General features: G+C 40.1%; 1 protein-coding gene and 1 long non-coding RNA gene across 2 annotated transcripts; one reads left to right on the plus strand and one right to left on the minus strand.

Annotated features, from left to right (window-relative positions):
* The first annotated feature begins 138 nt into the window (after positions 1-138).
* LOC310839649 lies at positions 139-2415 on the plus strand. Its single transcript, XR_014561585.1, has 2 exons — positions 139-252; positions 1461-2415. It is a non-coding gene; the product is annotated as an uncharacterized lncRNA (long non-coding RNA).
* Positions 2089-27491, minus strand: HSPA4 (heat shock protein family A (Hsp70) member 4). The gene is made up of 19 exons (XM_083728247.1): positions 26798-27491; positions 19062-19119; positions 17994-18134; positions 17627-17749; positions 16414-16513; positions 15422-15555; positions 12758-13002; positions 11233-11309; positions 10550-10701; positions 9946-10052; positions 9519-9652; positions 8929-9110; positions 7802-7906; positions 7430-7582; positions 7161-7286; positions 6746-6853; positions 5682-5801; positions 5126-5287; positions 2089-4082 (listed from the first exon to the last, which is right to left on the minus strand). Exons 1-19 carry the CDS (start codon positions 26902-26904, stop codon positions 3876-3878), a joined length of 2541 nt encoding a protein of 846 aa, XP_083584373.1. The 5' UTR covers positions 26905-27491; the 3' UTR covers positions 2089-3875.
* Positions 27492-27833: the final 342 nt, after the last annotated feature.

Consider the following 27833-nt stretch of genomic DNA (forward strand, 5'->3'; position numbering starts at 1 on the left):
GTGTTGGGCAAGACGCCCTTTTTTGCCGAAATCAGTTTAACTTGTAAATAACCTGTGTATCTTTTTGGGTGTGTAGTTTGACTCTGCTGCATCTTGGCAGCAGTGTGTGATTACAGCGCGACATGGAGATCCGGGTCTGTGACGTTGCGTTTCGCCAACAAAACAGTTGAATAGGCGAGAGTTTGCTGAAAGGTGCGATCGTGGCATCGTAAGCACCTTTAAGTGGTGCTTAAGTCATTCCCTTTGAATTCGGTACGGCTTACACCCTACTAGCAAGTGGGGTTAGCATTGCAGTCTACACTGTTATTAATCTCAGGGCGATACCACATACCCTCCCAACATTTCTCTGATGAAAATAGGGACATCCTATTCTCCATCAGGAAGCTTCTCGTGCGTTTGATCGCCTGCACACATAAGACGTCATATGCACATTGACATTGGTGGCTCTGCCTCACCTACCTCACAGGGTTGTTGTAAAGAAAAAAATGTGAGACTGGCCAGAAAGTAAATCCAATTGAATTTAGTGTGACTTAGTTCTAAGTAAAAATGCTTCAGAGTGCAGTGTAAGGCTACCTGGTCTTGACCCAGTTACCTGTGAATAAGCTCCATTGAAAACAGTGGCACTTATTTCTGAGTAAAGACAGTGTAAGACTCCATTTACAGTAAAGGAATAAACACTCCGTGTGTTTCCAGAGAAATGGCTGGCTGCTGAAGCATTGCAATTAAAGAATTTAAAGTGGATTGGTAACCTTTTCCTCAAAATTATAGGAAGGCTTTGTATGCCAGCTTCACAATTTAATTTGGCACAGGGATTTTATTTTCAGGATAAACAGGACCTAGTTTTGCACCTACACACTTTTGTTCTCCCAATATATGAAGGAGGAAAAAGGAAAACACCGACATTCTGGGATCACATCAGAAACAGAGACAGCTTCTATAATTCTGAGACAGTCCCTGGAAAGATATGCTGATATTATAGATCTATTGAAATGGTCCACTGATTTCAGTGGCTTCTGTCCATTAGCCTTACTCAGAGAATATTCAATGATATTAATGGACATGACTAACAGGTCTATTAATTTCAGTGGGAATAGTCTGCTTATAATGTAATAGGTGTACTCAGAGCATTAGGCATGTATCAACCTCAACGCACACACATCTTTAGAAGGCTAGTTAGTATAAAACATGGTGCAACATTCAAACAGCTGTCCTGCTTCTCTCTGCAAAATGGGACATATAATATTGATCAGGTTATCTAGTGCAGGATACAACTGCATCGTAGTTTTCGTTGTTCAAGATTAACATTTTTCTCCACAGATGATTAAAAGGGTATCAAAACACCAGATGCATACAGTAGTTGTAATGAATACTACTGAAAAGGTGGAAATAATGAATTGGACTTCATTGCAAAAGGACCTGTGAAAATAGATGTAATTTCAGTTAGTACTATTTCTCCATAGGAGAAGCAGCTGACTGCAGGAAACTTTTGCCATTGGATTACTATAAACCTCGTGACCTCAGGATTCTCACCACCAGAATTTTACTGGATCACGGAGAAAAAATATTAACCCTGCACCTAAAAACATTTCTTAAATAAAGAGGAACCCCCCTTTTTTGCTCCTTTTGCCTTCTTAAACAACATGCTGAAAGCAGCATACTGTTCCTAAGCAAACCTTTACACCTTAAGATGCTTTATTCTATTGCTGCAACCTTGTATATCAGCTATTTCCCCATGACTTCCCATTCCTTTTACCAGCACCTTGTATGTTTATACTCCCACCTTTTTCTTCCCTTGCGTATGTTGTCTTTTCCCACATTAAATATTCCCCTTCATTCCAGTTTGGTTCTACCTCTCTCGCCCTTTCCAAATTTCTGGAACACTTGGGAAGAACACACCCTATTTAGCTCTAACATTACATACAAGCCCATACATAAATATGGTAAGATTAAATATTTGTATAGTTGTACAGCAGTACTGATTTCATCGTTTCATGCACAGTGAAAAGCAAATGGTTTTTTTTTCAGATTTAAGGAAACTTGCACTATTCCCCGCCCCCATATGAAATAAAAGCTGACAAAACAATGGGGCATCATAGACCTAAATCTTTTATTTCAGTAGAAGGGTTGCCCAGTCAATTTTACAGGCAGCAGTTGATGAACAGGTAGAAAAAAACAGCAATAATATTCTGAGTTGTCATTTAGATTCAAGGTGATCTCTGGAGTCTTCTCTAAGCCCATAATCAATGATTTTTGTTTTAACTAAAAGTTGGATATTTCCAGAGGTAAAAAATGGACTTCTGCATGTTAAAGAACCACTCTGATACTAGCACACAATACTTTGCTGTAGCAGAGTACCAGTTTAGTCTAAACTAACGGAACCGATTGTTTGATCCATGTGTGATTTTAAGGTATGACTTAACTGATGAAAGAACGTTACTTTCTTAAAACAATCCACCTCAGTTGTGTGGTAGTGTTTTCTTGCTTTACAAGAAGCTATTTGCAAAAAGACTGGACTCAACTCATAGATTTCTTGAGATAAAAAAAAAGAGAGAGAGAGATTTAGCAATAGAGGGAGGCAAGCAGAAGCTGACATTTCTTCCCCTGCCTCCTGTTGCCAGTCCCTACAGCTTACCAAAATTATCTCCCCCTCCTAGAGGACCAAAGGACCCTGCACCTGCTCACTTTTCTGCAATACCCCCTACACCACTTATCAGGATTCTCCGAACTTCAGGGGAACAGAAAAGTGGGCGTCCGCTCACCCCCTTTTGTTGGCAGATTGCTGAATCCAACCTGTGTCTTTCACCAATAAATGGGTTTTAAAAAAATCCAGTACCATCCAGTGCATTTATTTCTTGCAATGTGTATGGATGTATCCATTCCTATTTCAACACATACAAGTTTATATGACAATTATCAACACTAGAAGCAAAACAGCCAAAGTGTAGAGGAGCACATGAGAGAAACTGTCAGACTTCTTGTTTTGCCCAGAAGATAAAGCTAAGCACTTCCAAAATGAAGGAAGCAAATATCCTCTTCAGGGTTAACAATCAGAATTATCCAGAAGTGTGGACAGCAAGCAGTATCCTCTTCCCCCCTGCATAAGCAACTACTTCAACTAGAGACAGAAATTTATACAGCATTTCATATAGCTGGGGCGACTTTACCATGAGTATACATTTTTGCATATCTAATAGCAGGTTTAGGTATATATTTGCTACTCTGCGTATCAGATAAACAATCTGATACAATGCCCAGGACAACAATAATGGAGTGCGGACATGAACTGGAAAAAACACTCCAGCCTTTTCAATTCTTTGAATTTAGCACAAACATGTAATCTGATCCATGGCGCCATATACCTCACATAACTTATCAATGGCACAATGTGAAATGAATTATACTTCCAGCTAGGAAACATGCCATTATTGCCTCTGTAATTGTAGACAGATCACAAACTTGTATTTTGCTATATTACTCTTGTGCAATAAAACCAGAACTGCAAACACTCCTGGAACTTGTCTATCAATACTTATAAATGCAGCTGCTGCAATTCACAATAGAAACCTAGTGGCAGATTAGAACAAAATTATCTTCCTGTTATCCTCACGCTTTTAAAATGATCACCTGTGACTGTTTTTGCAAATCTAAGTGGTTACTGGTGGGCTTTTAAAGACATGGCAAAAGAAAGAACCTATCTGACCGAATAATTAAGCTACCCAAGAGTCAAGATGCTTTATACTGACCAATCTGATCTAAAAAGAGTTAGTGTGAGAAGCTGCAGCTCTCACTTGGCTCCCCGTTTATACTCAGAACATAATAAAGTTGACAAACTTAAAGCTTTATTGTAGTTTCTAATATAAACAAGTAACTGGGATTCAATCAATGTCCATTTCAGGAAGTTTCTTTTCTGTAGTTGTTTGGGCTGTTGAATCAGTACTCTGTTCTGTAGTCTGAGACGCTCCGAAGCCATCCCCCTGGCCTTCTACTGGACCATTCTGTTCTGCTGGCTTTTGATCCTCTTTTGGAAGTTCCACCTTGGGTTTAGGTTTGCTGATTATAGGATTACACATACTGATCAGTTCCTAAAATGAAAGAACCAGAACACAGCACACACCAGGAAGTTAAGTAAAGTTATGTTAAGGTTGCTCTTCAAAATGTAGCAGTAGCAGGACCATGGCTGCCAGCTAGATACCAACATTAGCTTCCCTAGCCTCTTTCTACAGTACCTGGAGAAAAACAGCCTGAAGTGGCTGGAAGGTTTTGCCAGCAAACTGCCGGTGACACCTAACAAATTTCCATAGCAATACATTTTGGGGTGGGGAGCCGGAAGGCAGGGAAACCTAGTTTTTGGAGGTCACAATTGGCAGCGGGTCACCACCAGCTTTGGGTGCCTCCTTTGGGGTGGGAGAAGTGTGAGGGAGCCATGTGAGTGAGTGGTTTCTTTTACAGATTATTAATTGTATGTCTGCAGAGATAATTTTATTGTTTTTAGATCGTTATACTTTTTATTGCTTTTAGGAGCTTGTAGTTTTGTGCTTTATTCCATTTTTATCTTCTACCCTACTTTGATGACTTCATGCTCTGAAGAAGTTTATTAATTCGTTAAATAATAACATAGTTGTGTGCTGGCTTGCTCCTAGGTGAGAAGCTGAAGCAGCTGTATGTTTGCAGTGGGCAGAATATGAATTAATACATTGTTCACCGCTTTGGAGGCCTTTGGGATAAAAAGTGGTCAATAAATAAACCATAACATAAGGTTAAGAAAACAGTTGGAAAATATATGTGAATGGACCAACTGAATCAGAATGTACAATAACTTCTGCAATTCTCTCAGTTGTAGAAAATTCTATAATATCAATATACTAATTAAAGGCACTGTAAAACACTAGTTTAACTCAATTTATGGGGAGTGACTGTAGCTCAGTGGTAAAGAACCTGCTTTGCATATCAAATGCCCCAGCTTCTCCAGGTAAAGTTGGGAAATACTGCTGTCCAAAATGTTTGAGAGAATCTGTGTACACACAGTTCTGAGCTAAACGGGAACAATGATCTGATTTCATATAAGGCAGCAGCTCCTAGGTTCTTAACTTCATCATTCCCCTGCAGTTTCAAAATTATTACTTACTTTTGTTTTTGCTTCAATTTCCTTAGCTGTGATAACAGGGTCCAAAGACAGGCTTCGCTTGTTCTGAAGATTGAGTTTGTTGTTCATCCATTCCATTGCATCATTTGCACTCTTCTCCACTTTGGCCACTTCTGCAGGATCTAAGTGGTCGTACTGTTCATCCTAAAATTTTAAGTAGTGAAATGTGACTTTGTAGAGTAATGCTATTCTACACTTCCTCCTTTTGGTAAATCATAATAAAACTTTAGCCTCAGTCTGACAAAATAATCTGAATTAATGAAGCCTGGTGGTCTACTAAACAAACAAACTTAACAGAAGAGCACTATTGTCATGCTGTACTGATTAAAACATATCAAGTTAAGAGGGAGGATAAGCAGTAAAATCTGCTTGTTTGCTATGGGAAGAGACTACAATTTCCAAACATAGCCGCCATCACCTGAAAATGTATCCTATAAGGCCCTGAAAAGGAAAAACGATTTCTGCCTTACAAGTTTACTACTGAAATTATTTAAGACAATTTTGATATACTAACTTGTCATATAAAAGATAAAGATACCTTTGCTTTAAAAGCAAGAACAGCTTTCATGTAGAGTTGGATTTGTTTTCCAAGTTCTTCAAAGGCTTTTGGTCTTTCTTCAGATTCTTGAAATCGTACCTGAATAGGCTGTCCCACAGCCTGAATTGAAGAGAAGTTTACCAAGACAGTTATTGATCTGAACCACACTTGTAAGATGAGTTACACTTGGACTGAAGACAGACACAGCATATTAATTTTAAAAGCAGCTTATGTCTTGCCTGCAGAGCACTGTAGTAGCAACATAGAAAAAAAGCTGTAAATATATCTTTTAAGGAAAGCTGGTTTCATGATTCAAGATGCTTGTTGTGATTGCTTTAAAAGTGTATAATTTACATGTTAAAGTTAACATTTATACAGTAAGCCTGCAACTTGCCCAGGGGTTATGTTCTACAGATCGTGCCTCAAGCCAAAATCGCATATAGACAAAACACATTGGGTTCAATTGTGGGTGGGATTGCTAATGCCATTTTCCCCAGAACTCCACTCACTGAATCCAACCTTGTGTCTTTCACCATGCACACAAAGCTGAATGCACATAGGTTAAATGTTTGTAAGTTGCAGGTTTACTTTATCAGATCCCTTAAGTGTCCCGATTTATTTGGAACATGACGGATTGGCAGAAGCCGCCCTGGCTTCTGTTCCCAATCCCAAGATGGGTGCTTGGATCTGCGTTGTATCAAGAGATGCAGTGCAGGCTGGGTGTGGCCTGCCAGAAGGTTGGCCAGGCCTGCACTGCTTCTGCCAAAATGGCACATGATGGGTGCTGCAGAGGATGACGACTGGAGAAAGGTAGGCGGGGTGGGAGCAGGCAAGGAAGGGGTACCCTGAACTGCCCTCCTAAAATGTTGGGAGGGATGCTGTATACAATCTGGCCCACCTGGATGAGCCTGTATAATCCTAGCACAGCTACTTCACTCTCCACCCCAGCTGCCAGAATGTTTTTCCACAGTAACTACAATGCACAAGCAACATTCATGTATTGCAGATAGACCCTTGTGTGTCAGGTTTCAGCTAAGTCAAGTTTGACAGTAAGTCCCACTTACTTTCAATTCTGTCAATTTATCAATGTAAACCTGTTTTGACTGGTCTTCACCCTCTTCATATAGCCAGTTTTCTGTGTCTTCCAACTTGAGAGTGAAACTATTACGATCCTAGGAAAAAAATATAAATACTGCAAATTGTGGGTTCTTTTTTTTAACGAACAATGCATTTCAGATTAACTAAAGTGACATGAATCTTCAGCTCACATGACATCCTGTATGCAGCAGGTAGGCATAACTTGGTGGAAGCACCTCATAGGCCAAATTAGGTCCTATGCTGGGGGAAACTAAGCCAATATGGCAGAGGTTGCCCATCAATGATTTATAGAGAAAGTGGACTATGTAAGCCTCCAATGCTGATACTGGATGAACAGGTCAGATCCTAACTTTCATAGCACTTGTTTTTAGAAGCACTTACCTCTTCACTAACAAATTTCTCATACACGCCACAGAGTTTGTCTCTCATTTCATAAACGTATTCCTCTACAGCATTCTTGGCGTCATTCCGTTCCTTCTCCAGTTTATCTTGCATGATCATTTTGCCCTATCAGAAACATATTTATTATTTTCGTTTCAATTAAAATAAGGTTACTTTGTGCCTGTGTGATTTATTACATGGTCCCCTCACCTCAGCATCAACCACTAGTAATTTGTAAAAAACTTTTCTCCACTGACATTATTGCTTACCTCATTCTCAATAAATAAGTTCAACATATCCTTTCCTATCTGCCACACCAACTGATTCTCAATAGGAAGGTCAACAGTCGTAGTCTTTACTTTAGCTTTTTTAGCCTGAGGAGGTTGATCTGTTTTCTTCTCTTTTGATCCAGTTTGAGTTGTCTGCATTAAAACAGAATTCAAAACAGAAAAAGAAACTGTGACTAATCAATTGTGGCTTCTAGACGTTTGTTTCAAGTTCTTTTTATTGAAGCTTTTCTATGTTGGGAACCAGCATTCTCACTAAGAACTCAACACTAAAACAAATCACTGTTATTCAAGTCCCACTGGCTACTTGTGTCCTATTGGTCAACACATTTTAGTTTATCACACAATTTTTACCTCCATTTCTTCAGCCTCAGTCTTGTTTTCAGCTTGTGGTTGTTGCTGGTGTTCCTCAGTCTTCTGTTGCTCCTTCTGTTGTTCTTCCTGGTCTACTTGCATCTTCTGAAATTAGTGAATAAAGCTTTGAATATAGATCAAGGAAACAGATCTTACTAAATGTGACTGATAGAAAATCAATTGAATTTCTTTCATGTCCTTGTAGTGTATTTCTTTCTAAACTTCCACTACTAAAGGAAGGCGGAAAAGTAGGCAGCTCTCATTTTCAGAGCAAAAGAAGGAACTCACGTCTCATACTGCAAAGGCCCTCTCACTTGTCAAAGTCCTCTCTCAGCAAATTCTCTAAGCACTTTAAAGCTCAGAGGCAGCACATACCCCTAACAGTAATGTTCAGCAAGAGCACAATACGTTTGACAATAACATATGTTCTTCTGGCTTTTAAAGACTATTGGAGCTGGAGGAAGCGAGATACGCCAAAGAGGAGGCTATGACTATAGAAATCCAGATTGCTGCTTAGCTTAAAAGGTTCAAAAGCTTGTTTTCTATTTACAAGTAACTTGAGGGTTTTTTTTAAAAAAAATGTACATCAGGGATGGGGATAACATGGGCCTTTACTGGACTCCAATTCCCATCAGCGCCAATGGTCAGAGATGATTAGAGCTGCAGTCCAGCAACATCTGGAGGGCCACAGGTTCCTCATCCCTGTGGGTACATTCTAGTTTCCTATATATTTACCTAAATGTATTTATGTTGTTGGGACAGCTGCATAGTCTATTTCACTGAACATGTGAAGATGCAGTCAAAGTTCATTGTCAGCAACTTCAGCATTCCTTGTTTGGAAGGAATGTTTCAAATCCTGTGTTTGCGAAGTTCATTATTCTGGACAACCCGTATCAGTGGTAAGATACAGTGGTACCGCCAGTTGCAGACAGGATCCATTCTGGAGCTCTGGTTGGATCCCGAGGTTTCTGCAACCGGAGGGACTGCTTCTGTGCATGCAGCAAAAACCCGGGTTTGCCGCTTACATATCCCAAAGTTTATGTAAGCGGGGGGATATGTAAGCGAAGGTATGACTGTACTGCTAAAAGCTAGGCTAACAAGGGCATATGACAATTAATAGAAGTTACCTCTTCCTCTTTTGCATGCTGATCTGTTTCCATAGGCTCTTCACTTTCTTCAGATTTATGAACTTCTACAAGTGATGCACTTGAAACACTGAAAATGCCATGGATGTTTACTCGGACTTTAACTTTAACTTTTGAACTGGTTCCATCTTTTTGGGGAATTACCTTCTGAACTAAAAATTGAGCTAAACAGGAAAATAAGACAGTAGATTTATTAAAAGTAAATTCAGTCATTTTAAGGTGGTTCTTAACAGCAAGCATTTGGTTCTATTTTAATAGTAGCAAAACATTTTGTGATTTGAGTGAGAAGCTTGATTTTGGCATGCACTCAACACCTACCCATCCCCAACAGAGTACAAAACTGGTTCCAAAACTCATCTTTACATAGCTTTTGCCTTTTCATTTAGTAGGAATCTTTACACCAAATTAATATTTACATTAGTTCCCCATTTTTACACATTCAAATCCTAAGCACAATGGAAGCTGCAGCAATATTAAAAGAATCTCACCAACAGAATTAGAAGGAAACTGGCAATTAGGTTCTCACTCCAGTTATATTACAAAGTCAACATTACTTTCTTATGCATACATACCTATGGCAGGATTTGGGTAAGGCAATTCCTTAGGACAACTATAGTAAGCTTCCAGCGTGAAAGGTTCTTTTCTGTAGAATGTCAAGACCTTGGAAAATGGTGCAGCATGATTCTTTGGGAAGACTTCACAATCACTGTAGGAAGGGAGGTTATTTTGAGTGTACATCTTTATATAATCTATTTAAGAACATGCTACCCTGCCATTTCAGACAGGAGCAGCTATGTTTAGTGGACCCAGAAAATGTATGTGTTATATCCTACAACAATCATAGCAATTTATAATAAATTTATTGCAAGCCAAACAACTGAGATTGAAGTTTTTGTATTCAAATATTTCATATGCACATCTACATAAAATAGTATAGAATTAGGTATGACTCAGCAGTAGCTAGTCCTTCAGAAGCACTTTAAAGTGTTAAATATTTACCTTAATCCTTCTTCTGCTGGGGAATTCCATTTCAAAGAAATAGGATATGGCACTAAATCTGTGATAGAAAACTCTCTCACTTTAAAAGCTGGGGATAGAATAGCACACTGAAAAGGGGAAAAAACATTAAAATAAGTTGTGCAATATTAAAGTACAGGTCAGCTGTAATATAAAAGCACTGATGGTTTCTTAACCGCCCCCCCCCCATATAATTTGATTTGACAATGTCTATCTGCTATTGTGGTTCAGTAGACCTCTTTAAGCTAGGCAACTTTCAAGTAGATTCTATTTGTATTGCATTCCCAAAAACGTAGTCTAACTATTAAGATACATTGGATTTTTAGAAAAACCAAAAAAGTTGCCTGATTTCAGCTGCAAAAAAAAGCATGTAGAGTGTCCTGAGCAGCACATCCTTTAAAAACAAACAACACACACAACACACTTGATGAGGTAGAAAATAAATGTATTGCCTTTCAATTAAATGTGTAATATTTTTTCCAACATTATTATTATTACTATTATTTATATGCTGCCCTATACCCAGAGGTCTCAACATTCAAGAAACTAGGATAAAAGTCTACAATATTCCAACAGTGGCTCTTACCTGCAGGGCAGCGCCTCGGGTGACAGCTTCATCAGCATTCAGAGTTGTACTGACCTCTTTACCAAAAAATTTACTGACACGCTCTTTTATAGCAGGTATCCTTGTAGACCCTCCTACTATTTCTACTGCATAGATATCCTCCTTCTTTAACTCTGTAAGGAGAAAAGACACTTGAGACATTCAAAGTCTGAACTCATTTGAGCTGGAAGAATCTGACCAGATGAAATGTGAGTTACAAGTGCATTTTGGAATTGCAGCTATACTTGATACACACAAATCAAGTTAACTTTACTGTCTCTCCAAAGAAAATAGGTTCCCTAGTGGAAGATGAACACCTCTGAAACATCCCAGCTGGACCCACTCATTAGCACCAAGAAAGTCTCTGTTCATATACTGTAAACTGGGCAGCAGTTGCCAATGAAAGTGGACTTCATGGCTAATTAAAGCATCTTCATGGCTAAGATAGTTATTGTTCCAACAGTTCAGAGGAAGAACAATTCGTCTATATTAAGTTTAACTCTTGTTCTAACCTAAAATAATCTTATAAACAAAAAAATTACTTAATATATGTATTATTAGTTTTCTAATTATAGAATACTCAATGTACCAATCCTCCATATATTATACTACTCTGTGTAATCTTTTCCTGTTTATTTTAATCTTTGAGCTAAAGTGGCACTTACTAGCTTGCTCCAAAACACTGCGAAGTGGTGGTTCAACTCTAGCCAAGAGGTCATCACACATCTCTAAGAATTTGCTCCTGTGGATGAGTTAAAATATGAAAATATACTTTAAAACAAAGCAGAAAATAAAACAGAGTTGTTTCCTGCAGCCTCTTAAATCCTGCCTCTCCAAAATTTATGAAGTTGCACTTACAAGGGGTACAGACACCACGTGTATTTAGAAGTAGCAGCAATGTTAAGAATTTTACAGTTATTGGTGATTGATTACCGTACTGGCCCAAATATGAGCCGCACCTAAATATAAGCCACACCTTTAAAATTGGAGGGGAGAAAAGAAAAAACCCAAATATAAAAACCAAATATCCCTTCCTTGCTGCTCCTGGCTGCATGGGGGGGGGGGGGAGAGAGTCACGCTCCTGGTTGCATACCGCAAGGTTGCAAATATAAGCTGCACTTTAACTTCTCATGGTCGGAATTTGGGGGGAAAGTGTGGCTTATATTTGGGACAGTATGGGATGTCATATTCAAGTACACCCACTTACTGAAATCAATTACCTTAAGTTGTTTAAATCTACTGATTCCAATAACACTCTTTTCTTACTATTACCAGCATTGGATATTATCCTATATTTATTTTTATTGTACAGGATTCTACTAAATTGTAACACTACAAATATATAATTCACATTTTATACACACACACACACACACACCATAAATCAATTTATACTAATTAATCATTTAGCTCCAAACTAACTCTTCTGCTTAAGTTTATCACCTAAATAATGGAAGAAAATTGTCAAAAGGTCCAAGTGTATATCAAGGGTCATGTGTGAGATTCATCAGTTCCTTCCCCCAAAGTGTCTATCACTGGCCATAACCACAAAATGTGGTTCATATCTCCCTTTGGTGATCAACACCTTTAACATTTATTCTCACACCCAGCATATGCTTTACAGAATTTTTTGTGGTGTTAAGCTCGTTTTATGCAGATTTTCTTTCATATTTGCACTTGTTAGTGAATTATAAATTTTGTTATTCTTGGGGGGAAAATGCTATCTAAGTCTGCATTCAGCAACCGCCTCCTCTTTTGAGATTATTATTATTATTATTATTATTATTATTATTATTATTATGAGTTCTAGTAAAGGGTTAGAGAGCTGCATCCAACATATTTGACCATGATGAAAACAGGTTGTGGCAAACATTCCTCTTTCTATTATCTTAAATCTATAATATGGGATGAGTTTCTATTGTTTTAGGTAATCTAAGCACTGAATTAGTGATATCCCCAAGTACACTGTTGGAACCGGGGGGGGGGGGGGGGGTCACATCTTGCTATATGTAAGTATGTAAGTAAGTAAGTAAGTAAGTAAATAAATAAATAAATACTAATCCTAATAATTTATTTATACCCTGCCCATCTGGCTAGTAGCAATTTTATTGGTTTAGCTATGAAAGACATTCAGAGACATTCAGAATTCATATGATTGAAAAATGAATACACTGAATTAAAATAAGTTACCTGTTCATAGTTCCAGAGACATCAATATCATTCATGAAGCATTCTATGTTCAGTGGCAGATCAGAAGCATTTGCACTCATCAACTTCTTCAGTTTCTCACATTCCTGAGATAATCTCAACAGTGGACGAATTTTGGACTTTATGTCTAGTTTATATTTCTTTCCAAATTCTTCACAAAAATAATTTACTAATACTTCATCAAATTTCCTGCCACCAAGTACTGTGTCAAATGCTGTTGCAAGAACCTTTACAAGAGAAGGCATAAAGTATCTCAGTTAAATAAGATTACTTTTCAATATTTTTTTATTTTAATTTTTTTTTAATTTTATTGTTAAAATAGTTCATCATTAATCCACATATATTACAGATATACAAGCATACAAACATACATTTCATACAATCCTTAAAAGTGTTCAAACATACTCACACTCAATCCCACAAATAATTCCTTTTCCCATCACCATCCACCACCCCTCACCCCACCTTTGTGTTAGACTTCCAATCTACTCAATTGCAATTTCTTTCCACTTCTATTACTTTCTTTCTCACACCTTTAGCCTAATTTCATACTTCTTTTTCTATTACACATTGTTATCCATCTTATTCAGTATTTCAGTGTTTGAAACGGAACTTGTTTATTCTAATAGGAGTTCTGATTTTTCGATATGGTTTTGCAAGTATCTTTTAAACACCTTCCAGTCCCTATCTATCTTCTCTTTTGAGATCCTTCCAATTTCTCCCATTGTTTTGGATATATTGTAGTACTCCAATAATTTGGCAAGCCACTCTATTTTTGTCAGTACAATACCACTTTTCCAGTTTTTCGCAATCAATAGCCTTGCGGCTACTGTTGCGTATGAATATAAGGTATTGTCTTCTTCCTTTAGGCTTCCTGGTACTATTCCCAATAGAAAACCTTTTCAATATTCTAAATCACTAATGATTTGATTAGCTCAAACTGGAATTTCACTCAAATCAGTGCCTGGTTTACAAACTATCACATTGTTATTATTTATTGTAACACAGAACGTTGTACAGAGTTATACAACATCCCTACTATCTACAGACCACTAACACGACGCTCAGGTGTGAGAGAAAATTACCAGCATATGGAAAGCTTTACACCAGCCTATCTACTTCCATGTCATCTGTGTCAGCATGCAACCTGGCCAACCACAAAGTCATAGTCAGCCAAGTCAACCCACTCACACAAGGACTTCCAATTGCACAATGGAATTTCCCCTCCCTCTCCTCCCCACCAAATCTTCTTCAGTTAGTTGGGGGAACCCCCAGAACAGATTTTGAGGGCACAGGGAAGAGAAGCGATGGAGAAGTTTCATTGTGCAAGTGGAAGTCCTTGTTCAAGAGTGATGGCTTCACTGCATACAACTCAAAGTTGCCATTCATACATTTAATGTGGCAACCATTATTTCATAGAACCTCTTCAGGGAAGGCATCCAAGTTTCACTCGGACTCAGAGACCTTCCAAAACCAACATTCTTTGAAATGATAGCTAAACTAAATGTGTGAGTCACTGAAGGCACAGAAGTTAGGCATCCAATCAGCTGTTATTTTTTATGGGTGAACCCCTGAAGGAATATATAGCCTTCTATATATGAACCGCTACTGAGTTGTTCTGACAAGACAATGAAGCAGTTGCCTACACATTGTTGTGTGCAAAGTCTGTTCATTATTTTTTGACGAAATTTTTTTTGGAATAAGAATATGACAGGTTTGAACAGCAATGGGACATTACATATTTGTTATTTATCCACCACTTCTCAGGTGACCCTCACAAATGGTTTAGATCAGTGGTTTTCAACCAGTGTGCCGTGGCACCCTGGGGTGCTTGGAATGATGGTCGGGGTGCTGAGGGAAGACGGCACAAGGGAAGGTGTTTGAAAAAAGGGTGAGAAGCTTCCAGCTCTGCAAGCAAGGGGTGACATAACTGGACTCCGGAGCCCCACAGGGGTCCCACAGAAACAATGTAGTTGGCCAAGGGAGCGGTGGACTCAAAAAGATTGAAAACCGCTGGATTACAATATGGTTATTGAGTAGTGCTCTGGTAATAACTGCGGGCAGGGAGAAGAAAGTTTAGCTTGAACACCAACTGCTGAACCCTCTCTCACTGCTGCTTTTAAGAGGAGTACTTTATGACTGCCTATGCAAACAGTGCATTTCTGACACTGGAGTCAATCCAGACATCTTTACAAGAAAGATGAGATACCATAAGAGGCGCAGTGAAAAAACTGGACTGACTTCATCAGTGGAGAATGCATTATCTACCAAAAAAAGCCACAAAAAAACTTAACACCTTTCATGAGTTTTATTTTAAGCAGAATACATGCCACTGCTGGAGACCATATGTTTCTGAATACCAGTTGTTGGGAAATGCAGGAGGGGAAAGTGCTGTTGTGCTTCCCATAGGTATCTGCTTGACCACTATGAGAAAAAGATACTGGACTAGATGGAATACTGGCCTGATCCACCACACCTTTGTGTTCTTTTGCAGAAGTGATGACAAAGCAGCAACTACTCGAACATTACATGTATTTAATGACCCAGTTTGTTATCTTGACATAGCAATGCTTCTTGACTCTAACATTTTGTATACCAGAAAATCAATATATTCCATTATAAAAATAAGTGCATAGCTTTACTTACCTTTAATTTTCCCTTGTTGAATGCACATACTGAAACTTGATATGCCGAATGGCCTATGTCAACAAATACAACGTTTCTTGGCTTCTCTTCTAATGAAGGCAGATCTTGTTTATAGATCCCATATGCCAGAGCAACTAGGGAGAATTCAGTTCACTATGAGTGAAATACATTTCAATTCCTAGCTAGATACATTATTTTTAAACAAAATGGTTTTTCCCAATTGTGTAGCTGCGACAATTAAATAAAACTTTATATGGCTGCAAATTATTAGAAAGCTAAGCTATCAAAGCACAAATGCTATACTGTATAACAGAGGTGGAGAACCCATGGCCCTCCAAATACTGTTGTATTATAACTCCCATAAACCCCAGCAAGTATGGTCAATGGTCATGGATGATGGGGAGTTGTAGTCCAGAAACATCTGGAGGGAAACAGGTTCCCCATCCTTACCCTATAAACTTATTAGATGCTTCCATAAAGATTTTCTTGGGATTCTGGATGCTTCTTTATTTTTATCAAACAAGTCTTAATATTAATTGCTTTGCAAAGTTAAAAACAAAACTACAAAACAGAAGCATTTGTTTTCCTCAAACCTTTTAATCTAAGCATGTCTTACATGTTTCTGGGGCATCCAGGGAACAAGTTCACATACGAATGCTCACCTTGCATTGACTGTCATCAAGTGATGACCATGTATGAATAAGCTATCAAAGCTTTATTACCAGACAGAATTTTCATTTCACCCAGTGCCAACTCAAAACCTTTCTACAGAAATAGCCATAAAAAGTCGAGTAAGCAAGTGATGTTCATTCATGTGTGAGCCAGCCCCAAGTCAAAAATTAAAGTTTTCAGCCAGTGTCTGGAAATGATTTCACCCTTCAACACCAACAATAAAGCAGGTGAACCCTTCAAACCTAATACAAAAGAACCTGAATGATTTAAGCTTTATGGGAACAACCATCACACTGTATTTATTACAATTAAGTAGTCACCTGCTGTAGTTTCATTAATTAATCGCAAGCAGTTGAGTCCAGCAATTTGTGTAGCATCCATCACAGATCTCCGCTCTGCATCTGTATAGAAACAAGGAACCTGAAAGAGAGACAAAAGCGTATTTTTACAGCAACTAATTTTCCAAAACAAAGTCTAAGAAAAAGTTTTTCAAATTCTGGGGTACATATTTTTAAACTAAACTGCAGTTTACAGTAACAGTAACACATTATAATGTGTTTGTGGGAGGGGGGTTATTGGTTTGTTTGTTTGTTTTATTATGTATTTTATGTTCTCTGTTTTTATTTTTATGTTATGAACTGTCTTGTGATCTTCAGATGGACAGTATACAAATTTAATAAATAATAATACTTTTTCATTAGTAAAACATACCAATACTTAACTTTAAAAAACCCCAAACAAACCCACTTCTTTACTACAGGGTGAGATCACACAGGCTGCTTTCCAGAATAATATTGACTGAAGCTGCAGTATTAAGCAGAGGTTCACAGAGTTTGGCAGCTCTTGGAAGCCAAACATTTGGACGAGGACCCTCCTTCCATGTAAGTTTTGTACTTGACTACATGCTGCACTTCTGAAATTCCAAACTTAAACTTGGGGTATGTGAATTCCATAGCATAACATCCCCCTTCCAGCTCTAAGCTGGAAAATTAAAGGCTAGCTTTGGCTTTGCCCTTGCTGAGAGGTCCTAACACCAGAAAAGCAGAGAGCCTGCAGACCTCCACATAGCTTTGAAAGGACAAAATGCATTTTTACTCCGTTGCCCTTCCCAGAAGCTCCAGCTGCAATTCAACTGCCCCTGCCATATCTGCAGACCAATTGTAAACTTGTAAATGACACCTCGTCTTCCCCTACTATTACTGTTACGTAATGAAGGTGAGTCATCTTGTCCAACACTGATGAGTCTCAGATGAACTCTTATCAATAATGTTAGACGAGATGTGATAACTTAAACAACGGTTTGCTAGATCAAATATTTGCCTAATTGTACTCTTAAGTAGAATGAAGAAATCTGGTTGCAACTTAGAGAAAACTAAAGATTCCTAAAATAACAGGAATTAAAATCTAGTTAGATTTTCATGTTAACCAAATTCAGAGGGACAAAGTGCCCATTCAATTTGATTGAAATTCCATTATACTCTTTCCATTTACAAAAGATCCATACAGAAACTAAGGCAAATATTGTCTACTTACAGATACAACACAGTCAACTACAGGTTTCTTAAGCGCGTTCTCTGCAGTTTCTTTTAGTTTAGTGAGCAGCATTCCTGTCATCTGCTCTATGGTGAAATTTCGTTCTTCTTCCATATACATAACCTTAGTGGAAATATAAAACAAAGCAAACACATTTTAATGTTGCAACATTCAAGAAAGGCCTAAGCATTTCTAGTGTTGATCAGAATAACATCTAAAGGAAGTAAACCACATCCATATCTGTTTTTCGATATTTTCCAAAAGGATTCTACTGTTTTTACTTCTATCAAACATCACCGCGTGGAGGGGGCACTATAATGTGCATATTTGTATGTGTGTTTGAATGCACACATACATACCAACTCACCTTGATGCCAGCTGAGTGTGAGGGAAGCTGGACAAGTTCATAAGCAAGCTTTGCTTTTTCATCTTGAACAAAGGGATCCGAAAATGCACGGCCATGAAATCTTTTAAAACCTTGTACCGTATTCTTTGCATTTGAAATTACCTTTAAAAAAAACCCAAAAAAGTTTAGTTTCATCTTGTAACATAGAAGATTTCTAATACTTCCTAATGAATCATACTTTATAGCTAATTTGTTCTTTCATGTTATATATAAAGCAACAAGTGAATTTCGGGGGGGGGGGGATATCACAAAAGCAATCAGAAGCCAGCAATAACCATTTGAAAATCTACTGGAAGTGGCATATAAAAGATACTACCCTTACACATTCATAGCTGTCAACGTTTCCCTTTTTTAAAGGGAAATTCCCTTGTTCTGAATAGGATTCCTCGCAAGAAAAGTTGACAGCTGTGCATATTCCTGATAATTCTATTAACATGCTTCTCAGGAAATTTACATTTACAATTAGCTTTCTATCAGTAAAATAATGAGATCTATTCTATTTGAATTCTCTAGTAGTTTGATCACAGAACTGGGCACTATGCTCCAGCACTGGTGAGCACAGAGATCTCAATTCTCCTGCTTTAGCTCAGAAAGCAGGCCAAATCATCTGCCAAAAGTTAGTAGTCACAACTAGTGTTTCTCAGTGGGGAAAGGGTTCAATAACTCCTTAAGCTCCCAGAGCAACTCTGGCCCCTAGCACTGCCCTAACAAGAGCAGGCACATTCTTTAATTTATCTTGTATATCAGTCTTCACCAACCTGGTGTCCTCCAGGTATTTTAGGCTCCAACTTCCATCAGCCCCAGCCAGTTAATCATGACATGCAACACAGCTATACAGTACAGTACAGAGTGCATACAGCATATACACACATTAAAAAGTCAAATCAAAACAGTCAGCAGAAAATATTTAATAATATTGCATTATGAAATTCTGCTTTCAGTATTTTTGTGGGGGGGGGGGTTACTACTGTCCTAGTTATTATATTGGTGATTCTATTAATTATTTACAAATACAAAAAAAATCCTTACTTGGCTTTTAGCTGCAGCTCCAATTGAACGATTCTTGGGTCCAAAGGAGATACATGACCTACAATGAGAAGAACATGTTCAGTTATAAGACACAGGTTGAAATAAATCAATTTATCCTGATGTGAAAACATTATAATCAAAGGGATCCATTTACAAATATCTGCTTTAATACCAGATCTTTTGTAAGAGGTTTTCTATCAGCTAGGTAAAGTTAAAATTGACACCAATAGATCACTTCTATGGAATATAACCACTAATAATAATTATATTTTTATTATTTATACCCTACCCATCTGGCTGGGTTTCCTCAGCCACTCTGGGCAGCTCACAGCATATTTCAAAACATACAACATCAAACAATAAAAACTTCCCGATGCAGGGCTGCCTTCAGATGTCTTCTAAAAATCAGATAGTTGTTTATTTCCTTGACATCTACTTGTTATGAATGCCTTTATTCTGAATTAAAATATTTACACAATCCTCCCACAACTTTCTTCTAAGCTGTTATTGTCTCCTTTTTTTCAGGGATGAACTTTTACTGCTAAAGCAAGCATATTATAACGATTATTCATTGCATTATCAGTTTGGAACCTAAATTCCCCTTCTGTTTGACCAAGGGTGGATTCCCCCACACCATTCCCATGGGTTACCCAAAAATCTATTCCTGAAGATTGGGGGAGTGCTGAAGTAACAGGGACAGAAAAGCCCCATCTGGTGAAGCCAAGTTAATATCAACACTATTGGTTCCTGTGTAGAAAGATGTTGCTTCATTAGACTATTTCAAACATTGAAATCACAAGAATACTGAAAAATAATTTAGCAAAATAGCAAGACTGTGCTGCCTGTTGTTTATAAACTATCAAGTACACAGATTAATGGCCCTCTAAAATTTATCAATCAGACTAAGGCAATAAGCCCTGATTTTAAACACACTGCTTGATACTGACACACTGCATTTTAATATAATACTATGTTTGATGCTACAGAATAGTAAATCCACTCAACCCCCCTTAAACTAGATATAGCTTTATTATGATACAAATATTCAAAATAAAGGAAATTTATTTATATCGTTCAATTGAGCGATTCCCAGGGTGCAACACTTTTCATGGGTAAACATTTAGGCCACTATCTGCATATTCTTGAACAATGATACCATACTTATTTATATTGCTTTTTATGCTATTTTAGTGATCGGCTCTTAAAGTCAAAATCAAGTTAGTTACGTCCACTGAATTGGGGATTCATTTCAAAGGGAAATGAACATCAAGCCATTACAAGGACATGTACAGTAATTATACAGGTAATACGATGCAGAATATGGCTATGGCAGTGGATGTGTCAGGCAAGGATATGTTAACCGGACTGAGATTCTGTTAAGGATACCACACCTATGTTGCTGCATAACAGTCTCCCTGGCCAAGCCTTGGGGGCTTTTGGCCTTGGGGGACTTCAACATACATGCCAAGGCCACCATATCTGGAGTGGCTTGGGATTTCATGGGCCTGTCCCAAATTATATCTGGCCTAATGCATACAGAAGGACAAACGAATCCAGTGTTCTGTACTAGATCTGTAGGAGGTGGGCTGTGGGTGGAAGAGCTGACAATAACTCAGTTGTCATGGATAAATCACTATCTGATGAGATTTGATTTTATGACACCTTTGAACTAACCTATGCACAACTTCTTCCAAAATGGCAGGGTGTTTTGTCATCAATTTTAATGACAACCATGCAACTTACTGCTATGAATACACCTCACTTGCCAGAACTGCCCCTGTGTTCCAAGCAAACAAAGCACTTTTTATTTATAACTTACATGACTCAATAATTGTTGAAAAAAACCTTTAGATGTAAAACAGAAGGTCTGTTCTGTATACATGCATTTTGAACCCATGCAATTTTTTTCTGGTATTGATGACATTACTTTAGTTAATATGTTTCTAACCATTTTTACTTCATCACTACCTATTTACTAACATATTCAAAATACTTTTCCTGTACATGTCAAGTTTTACAAACTAATGCTAGTATTTACAAAAGAAATGAGTTCCTCTACCAACCAGTTTCTCAGGGTAAACCTACAATGTCAGACTAACAGCAAAGGCCATGATGACATTAAACATGCACCAGTCTTGCATCTGGACAGGGTGAGTAAAGGTTCCTTCTAGACAAATACAGACAACACCCCACTTAGTGGAGGTTATATTCCAGACCCCCAAACACATAAGTGAAATTGTATGGGGAGCACCCTCTAAACACCCTTTAAAAACCCTATCTGTCTCTCTTCAATCCATACCAAAAATACTGTATCCACAAATATCGACAACAGGAATTGAAGCTCAGGGGCCAGCAGGAGGCCATGCTGCTGCACTACCCCACACATCAGCTGTTAGGAAGGGAGGCTGGGCAGTGTAAACAAAGCCCCACTGTGCCTCCTTTTTGGGGCTTCCTCTGTCCTCACTGATGTCCTCTTTGGGCTCCGGGAAAGGTTCTCCTCATGCACCATAAGAACTCTCCAGCTCTCTTCCACCATTTTAAGGTTTGAATCAAATCATTTAATTATTTCCTGGCACTGCGCATATAGGCGGTCGTGCACAAATCAATTATGCTAAAGGGGGGGAGCCTGTAGTACATTAGCCTTGTAAATAAGCCCCTTAAAAACAGCATTTTTTTACTAGCTTACTAAGGGTCTAGTAACACACAACGACAGCCCTAATCGCAGAGACCACCATGCAAACTGTGGTCAAGAGGGTATGATGTAGACACAATGAGACACATCCAAACCCCTTTAAATAGTGTACTGAGACGGATACAGTATCTCACAAAAGGAGATCCTAGAATAAAATTGTGCCTAAACACAAATTAGCTCTTGAAAATAGCGCCATAGCACCATCATTTTGGTAACAGCAATTCCAGGCAGACAGCAATCTCCATCTTGGTAGCAAACTCAAATAGACTATGCAACATTAACAGTGCCTCAAGTGCACTATAAAAGGCAATAAAAACAGAAACCATAAAAAAGCATTGACATCACCCAGAAACTAAGGTAACACTATATTGCTCTCAACTGTTCATAAATCACAACTTATCAGATGTTAACTTTTCTTCCCTACTTTAAGAATAGTTTGTTTCAAGCAAATTGCATGTGGATTGTCTTTCTCCTTGTTTTGCTTGAAATTTAGGCCATTCCTCACCACAATTTAAGTCAAAACAAAAACAATTCCTTCCAGTAGCACCTTAAAGACCAACTAAGTTAGTTCTTGGCATGAGCTTTCGTGTGCATGCACACTTCTTCAGATACACTGAAACAGAAGTTTCCAGACCCTTCTATATAGTGAGAAGGTGGGGAGGGGTATTACTCAAAAGGGTGGTTGGTGGGAATGGGTGATTGGCAGCTAATTTAAGTGTTAGGAATTCAAAAGATTACCAGAAAGTGCAAATTTAATTGCAAAAACCAGTTTTAGAAAGGCTTAATAGCAACTTACTTGCATTTATTTTGTATACCACCCTCAGAATACATATCAGACACTGAATGACAGGATACAAGTCGTAAGTAAATGAATACAAGACTTGTAAATGAATACAAGACTTTTAAAGTTCTTAGGTTCCTTGATACATCATTTCCATTACAATGAGACCAACAAACTGAAGCTCACTCCCAATAAGACTGAGGCACTGTTAGAAGGTGGTTTCCTAGACCAGATGGATTTGAGGTCACCTGCTCTTGATGGGGTTACGCCCCCTCTGAAGGAGTGGGTACGTAGCTTGGGGTACTCCTGGATACTTTGCTGTCACTTGAGGCTCAGGTGCAGCGTTAAAAACTCATATATATATATATATATATATATGCAGGTTTTGGTGTCCTCGGGTGTCTTCCCGTGTAAAAGTTGGGGTGTCTAGGCGACGTTTCGACGAGGTCTCACTCGTCATCTTCAGGCTGGTGCTTTCGGCTTCTTGTTACTGGAACAGAGCGGGATCTCAATGTTTGAGTTCCTATAAATACTGTAGAGTATTGGATTGGCTACTGGATGGTGTCAGTAATTCATCTGTGGAGAGGGTCTGGGTTTGGGTCTGGTGTGGTTGATTGGTGTTGGCGTTCTGTGTGGCACCTCCGGATGCTGCACCCCCCTGCAATCCCTACACAGATCTGGCTGACACAAGCCACAAAACCACAGCTCGCCCCTATACACGAAGCCAAGCCAAAGCACAACTAAGTGCAATACAGCCATCTTCTCAGGAAAACTCTTCACAAAGTTCAAGAGGTCAAGACACAAAGACTTTAGCAACTAATCCACACCTAATGACCCACCTAAGTGGTACTCAGGATATCACTCAAGAAATCACTCAAGGTATCTCTCAAGTAATTAAGGAACAAAAGAAGAAAAGGCACACTAGCCTGGGAACTTCCTCTCTGCCCAGAACATTGGAGGCTAGACACCACACCCCCTCTACAGTATTTATAGGAACTCAAACATTGAGATCCCGCTCTGTTCCAGTAACAAGAAGCCGAAAGCACCAGCCTGAAGATGACGAGTGAGACCTCGTCGAAACGTCGCCTAGACACCCCAACTTTTACACGGGAAGACACCCGAGGACACCAAAACCTGCATTCCTGTACCCGTGAAAATCTACGAAAGCATATATATATATATATATATATATATATGGCCAAATGGCTCCTTAAACCAAGTTACAGTTGCCAAAATGGAATGTCTAGTTGCCATCTGGGGGCATTTTCAAATGATGGACTGACTGATTATCAGTTAAACATCTGGCTAGCTGAGATGACAACCTTGAGCTAGGTTAAGAACTTTGAAAACTTGAAGAAAAGTCACTTTATCCAGGGACAGTCCACATAAATATTGGCTTATTCCTACCTCTTTTTCTTAATGATGACACTGACCATTTATAATGTATGAATGTTCTTCACAACTGTGAGCAGGGTAGTGGGCTGGGGTAAGTGAAGACAAGCTACAAAAATTACTGTAACTATAATGTTGTTCACTACTCCCTCTCAGGCTGCACAGAAAAAAAGCATTTTGGTTCCTGAAATTTATTATGATTGTGCAGATTACTATAACTGATAGAATTCTACAGGATGTGGTATTAGTGTGTGAAAACTATCAAGTTCCAATGATCCCTAGGAATGCACCTCCAGATGGTGGAGATGTCAGGTCATGTGCCACCATAGCACCCAGGCATCTTCACTTGGTAGCAAGTGGCCGATAGCTACCTGGCTAATTTCAAATTTCAAACACTGGCTGACACACGTAGTGACTCAGAACATAATCCCCGCGCCAACAGGGAGTTGCCTGTATACCTGTTCCTGATTCACTAAGTACTGTAGTTAAGACAATCTATTTGACATTCTGAAAGTTTAGCTTCCATGTACAACTGGCCTCCCATGGGATAAAAACCCAATTTTTAGCAAGTTCTAAAACGTTGGTACCAAGAGCTGATGTGAGCCACAGTCACAATTTCAAAATTCACCTCAGTTGCAGGCTTACTATGTAGGCAAGTCTATTCTCACTAACTCACTCACAACTAATACCTGCAATATAGGGTTAATACTGACCTATTTAAAAACATAAAATACATAAAAACAAAACAAACCAGCAACCAGTGTTAGAAACTGAGATATGAAAGCTAATTGGCACCTTAACCTAGGTTATGGGTGCCACAACAGAATGTCTAGGGGCACTTTTTATATAACAAGACTACAAAGCTGATAATGAATGAACTGCAGCTAAAATCTTATCTTTATTTTTCACATGGTCTAGTCCTCATCTGAAGACTGCAAAAACCAAAACCATACTTCCCCTGCCTGCCCCCCTAATATTCTTATGAGGGTCCCTTCTCCAGTCCTCAGAGAGTAGCTGGAAGTGGGGAGGCAGAAAAAGGTCCTTCTTTTGTTCCAGCAGTGGCAGTTTTAATCTGAAATCTTAGGCTCAGTACTGCACCCAGAGCTCAGAAACTTCTCACATTAATGAAATTCCGTTACAAAATGCACCTAGAACAATGGGCGTTTCCAATGCTGCCAGCAACACCTTCCAAGGATATAGGATGTCAGCAAAAGGCCTGGTTGAAGAAGAATGTTCTTGCCTGGAACCTAAAGCTGTATAATGAAGGTACCAGGAGAACTTCCCCCAGCAGAGCATTCCTCAAAAGGGGAGCCACTGTACTCATGTTATCACCCAATGGACTTTTCATGGGGGAGGCAAACGAAGAATGCCTCAGATGATGACCCCTGGATCCATACCCATTCATATGGGGAGAGGCAGTCTTTGAGGTATTGTTGTCCTGAGCAATTTATGGTTCTATAGGTCAAAACCAGCGTTTTGAATTGGGCCCAGAAACTCACTGACAGCCAGTAAAGTCGGGGCATGATTGGTGTAATATGCTCAAACTGTCTTGCCCTGGTGAACAACCTGGTTGCCGAATTCTGCATCAATTTATATCTTACCCTTCCTCCCAAAGGAACACAGGCATTCTTGACCTTGGTTGGTGTTGAGATATTCACCAGACAATAAAAAGAAAAGCAGCCATGTTGGTCGATTAAAATACCATAATGGGACACGCCTTTATTGGGAGCACTCTGAAAATCAAGCTTGCCACAACTATGTGAAACTTTGGTGAGTTTTCAATAAAAAAGCACTGTAATGTCATACTATTTGATTTAGAAGTTTGTGTGTGGTGCATAAGAAAACTATCCCAAAAATACAACAAGAGAATGCGACCAAACAAGCAAACTCAGAATTCATACCAGCTGAGAACTGCTGGCTTCAGCAACATTTGCAATTTTATTTCCCAATAATGCATGTGTTTTGCTGCCTCACCTTTTTGGGGAGAGCTTTAGTTGTGGTTTTTAACACAAGCCTCTCAGCTCTTCACCCAAATACATAGGCAGAAATTTTGGCTTCTGGTGTCACAGCTGACACCAGAAGGAACCACAAGTCAGCACCATGCAGAGATATAGTGTACATACCATTTGAGAAAGCCATCCTTATGGGGAGAATTTACAAGTCCGAAAGCGGGTCAATTATCAACTCACAGATGGTTTCAGGTATTTAAAGCAGACACACAAGAACAGCAAAGGAAAATATGGGAGCAACACAGAACTATATTCCCAAAACAAACAACGAATGCCTCTTCGAATAATGCCTCTTCAACACAGGCTGCATTTTGCAACCCCATGAACGCAGAGCACGAGATCCCGCCTCCTCCAGGTTGGCCCCCTCTGCGCAAAGCGGTAGCGCAGATTCCCCCGGCTGGACGCCTCCAACCATTAATGCACCATCTTTCTCCCCGAGCGCACGCACGTGGGGAAGGAAAGGGGTGGGGAAGAGAAAGGTACTTCCTCCTCCTCCTCCTCGGCGCAGGGGCTCGTCTTACTCTTACTCATAGATTAAACCTTTAGCCTCCGCTTTCTTCCCTTTTTTCTTTGCGGGGAAAAAAAGGTGTCGCAAAGATTCTCCCCACCTCAACAAAGGAGGGCGGGGAGGGGAAGGCAGGGGGGGGATCTGGATGAGAGCCGGCCCTTTCCTCTAGGCCCCGCATACTTGGCTCCTTCGGATGATCCGGCGTGACAAGTTAGCCGCAACTGCGCTGCTTCCCTCCCCGGAGCCTCTCCCACGCCGCCGCCCCCCCCCGCCCCCAGGAAGCCCTTCTCCCCATTCGTCGTCGTCGTCCGTCCCCCCGACACTCGCCCGCCCTCCCTCCCCGCCGTTACTCACGGGGTGCAGCGGTCGCTGTACTCGTTGGCGATGGTCTCGATGCCTCCCGCTCGGGCCACGGCCACATAGCAGCTCTGGAAGCCCACGTCGATGCCCACCACCGACATGCTGAGCCTGAGGGGGGCGAAGGCGGCGGCGAAAGGGGGCGAAGGCGGCGGCGGAGACGGAGCGAGGCGGCCTGAGGGGCCCCCGAGGGAAGGGAGGAAGCTCGCCGCGAGGGCCGGCTAGGCAGGCCAGGGACAGGGGCAGGTCCCGTCTTCCTCCTCCTCAGCCTCTCGGTTCGCTTCACAGAGCGGCCGCTCGGGCAGTTTTAAATGAGTGGCGGCGGCAGCGGCGCGCGCGGCTGTGGCTGCCTCCTCGTGAGGAGGGGGAAGGGAGGGCAGGAGGGCGGGCGCTACGAGAGGCAGCCGGGGAGAGAAAGAGAGAGAGAGATCTCGAAAGATCCTGTCCCGTCCAGAGGAAGGGGAGGCGGGAAAGCGTCTCGCGAGATTCCCATTTCTGCGGGTTCCCGCGGTGCGCGCGCAGTCCTGCTCTCACACGCAACGCACGCACGTACGTAGTCTATAAGCTCTGTGGCTCCGCCCCCCTAGCGGCTGCTGTGGGAGGGAGCCAGGGTAAGGCAGGCGGGAGGGGGTGGGACACTCCGAAAGCCCCCTCCCCCAAGCAGCTCTTGCGCACGCTCCGTTCGTCACTCGCTGCGCGGGTTGGGGCGCGCCCGGACCCCGTAGCTCAGCGGTGGGGGCTTGTGGTTTGTATGCAAAAGGTTCTTGTGTGCCAAGTTCGATCCCTGGTGTCGCCTCTGCCTGAAACCAGGGGAGTTCAGTGTAGACAGGACTGAACTAGATGGACCCAGTGGTCTATCGAATTAACTCAATATATGGCAGCTTCGCAGTCGGTATTTTATTTTATTTATGTAATTTGTTAGTCGTGTTATCTTGCCCAGGGCAACCCAAAGCAACTAACAACCAACCAGTCAATTGACTGGTCGCTGATTGGAGCATAGTTCACACCTTCCTCCGAACTCTCCAGCACCCAG

The sequence above is a fragment of the Podarcis gaigeae genome (genome assembly GCF_964106915.1).
Source record: "Podarcis gaigeae genome assembly, chromosome: 2".
Lineage (NCBI taxonomy): Eukaryota > Metazoa > Chordata > Lepidosauria > Squamata > Lacertidae > Podarcis > Podarcis gaigeae.

What these genes read in the sequence shown, in the direction of transcription:
- HSPA4 (XM_083728247.1), bottom strand. Translation starts at nt 26,904, where the DNA reads ATGTCGGTGGTGGGCATCGACGTGGGCTTCCAGAGCTGCTATGTGGCC. An exon ending in TTACCCAAATCCTGCCATAG is followed by an intron (nt 9,111 to 9,518) that starts GTATGTATGCAT and finishes TTTCCTGTTTAG; the next exon opens with CTCAATTTTTAGTTCAGAAG. An exon ending in CTGAGGCTGAAGAAATGGAG is followed by an intron (nt 7,583 to 7,801) that starts GTAAAAATTGTG and finishes GTTTTAATGCAG; the next exon opens with ACAACTCAAACTGGATCAAA.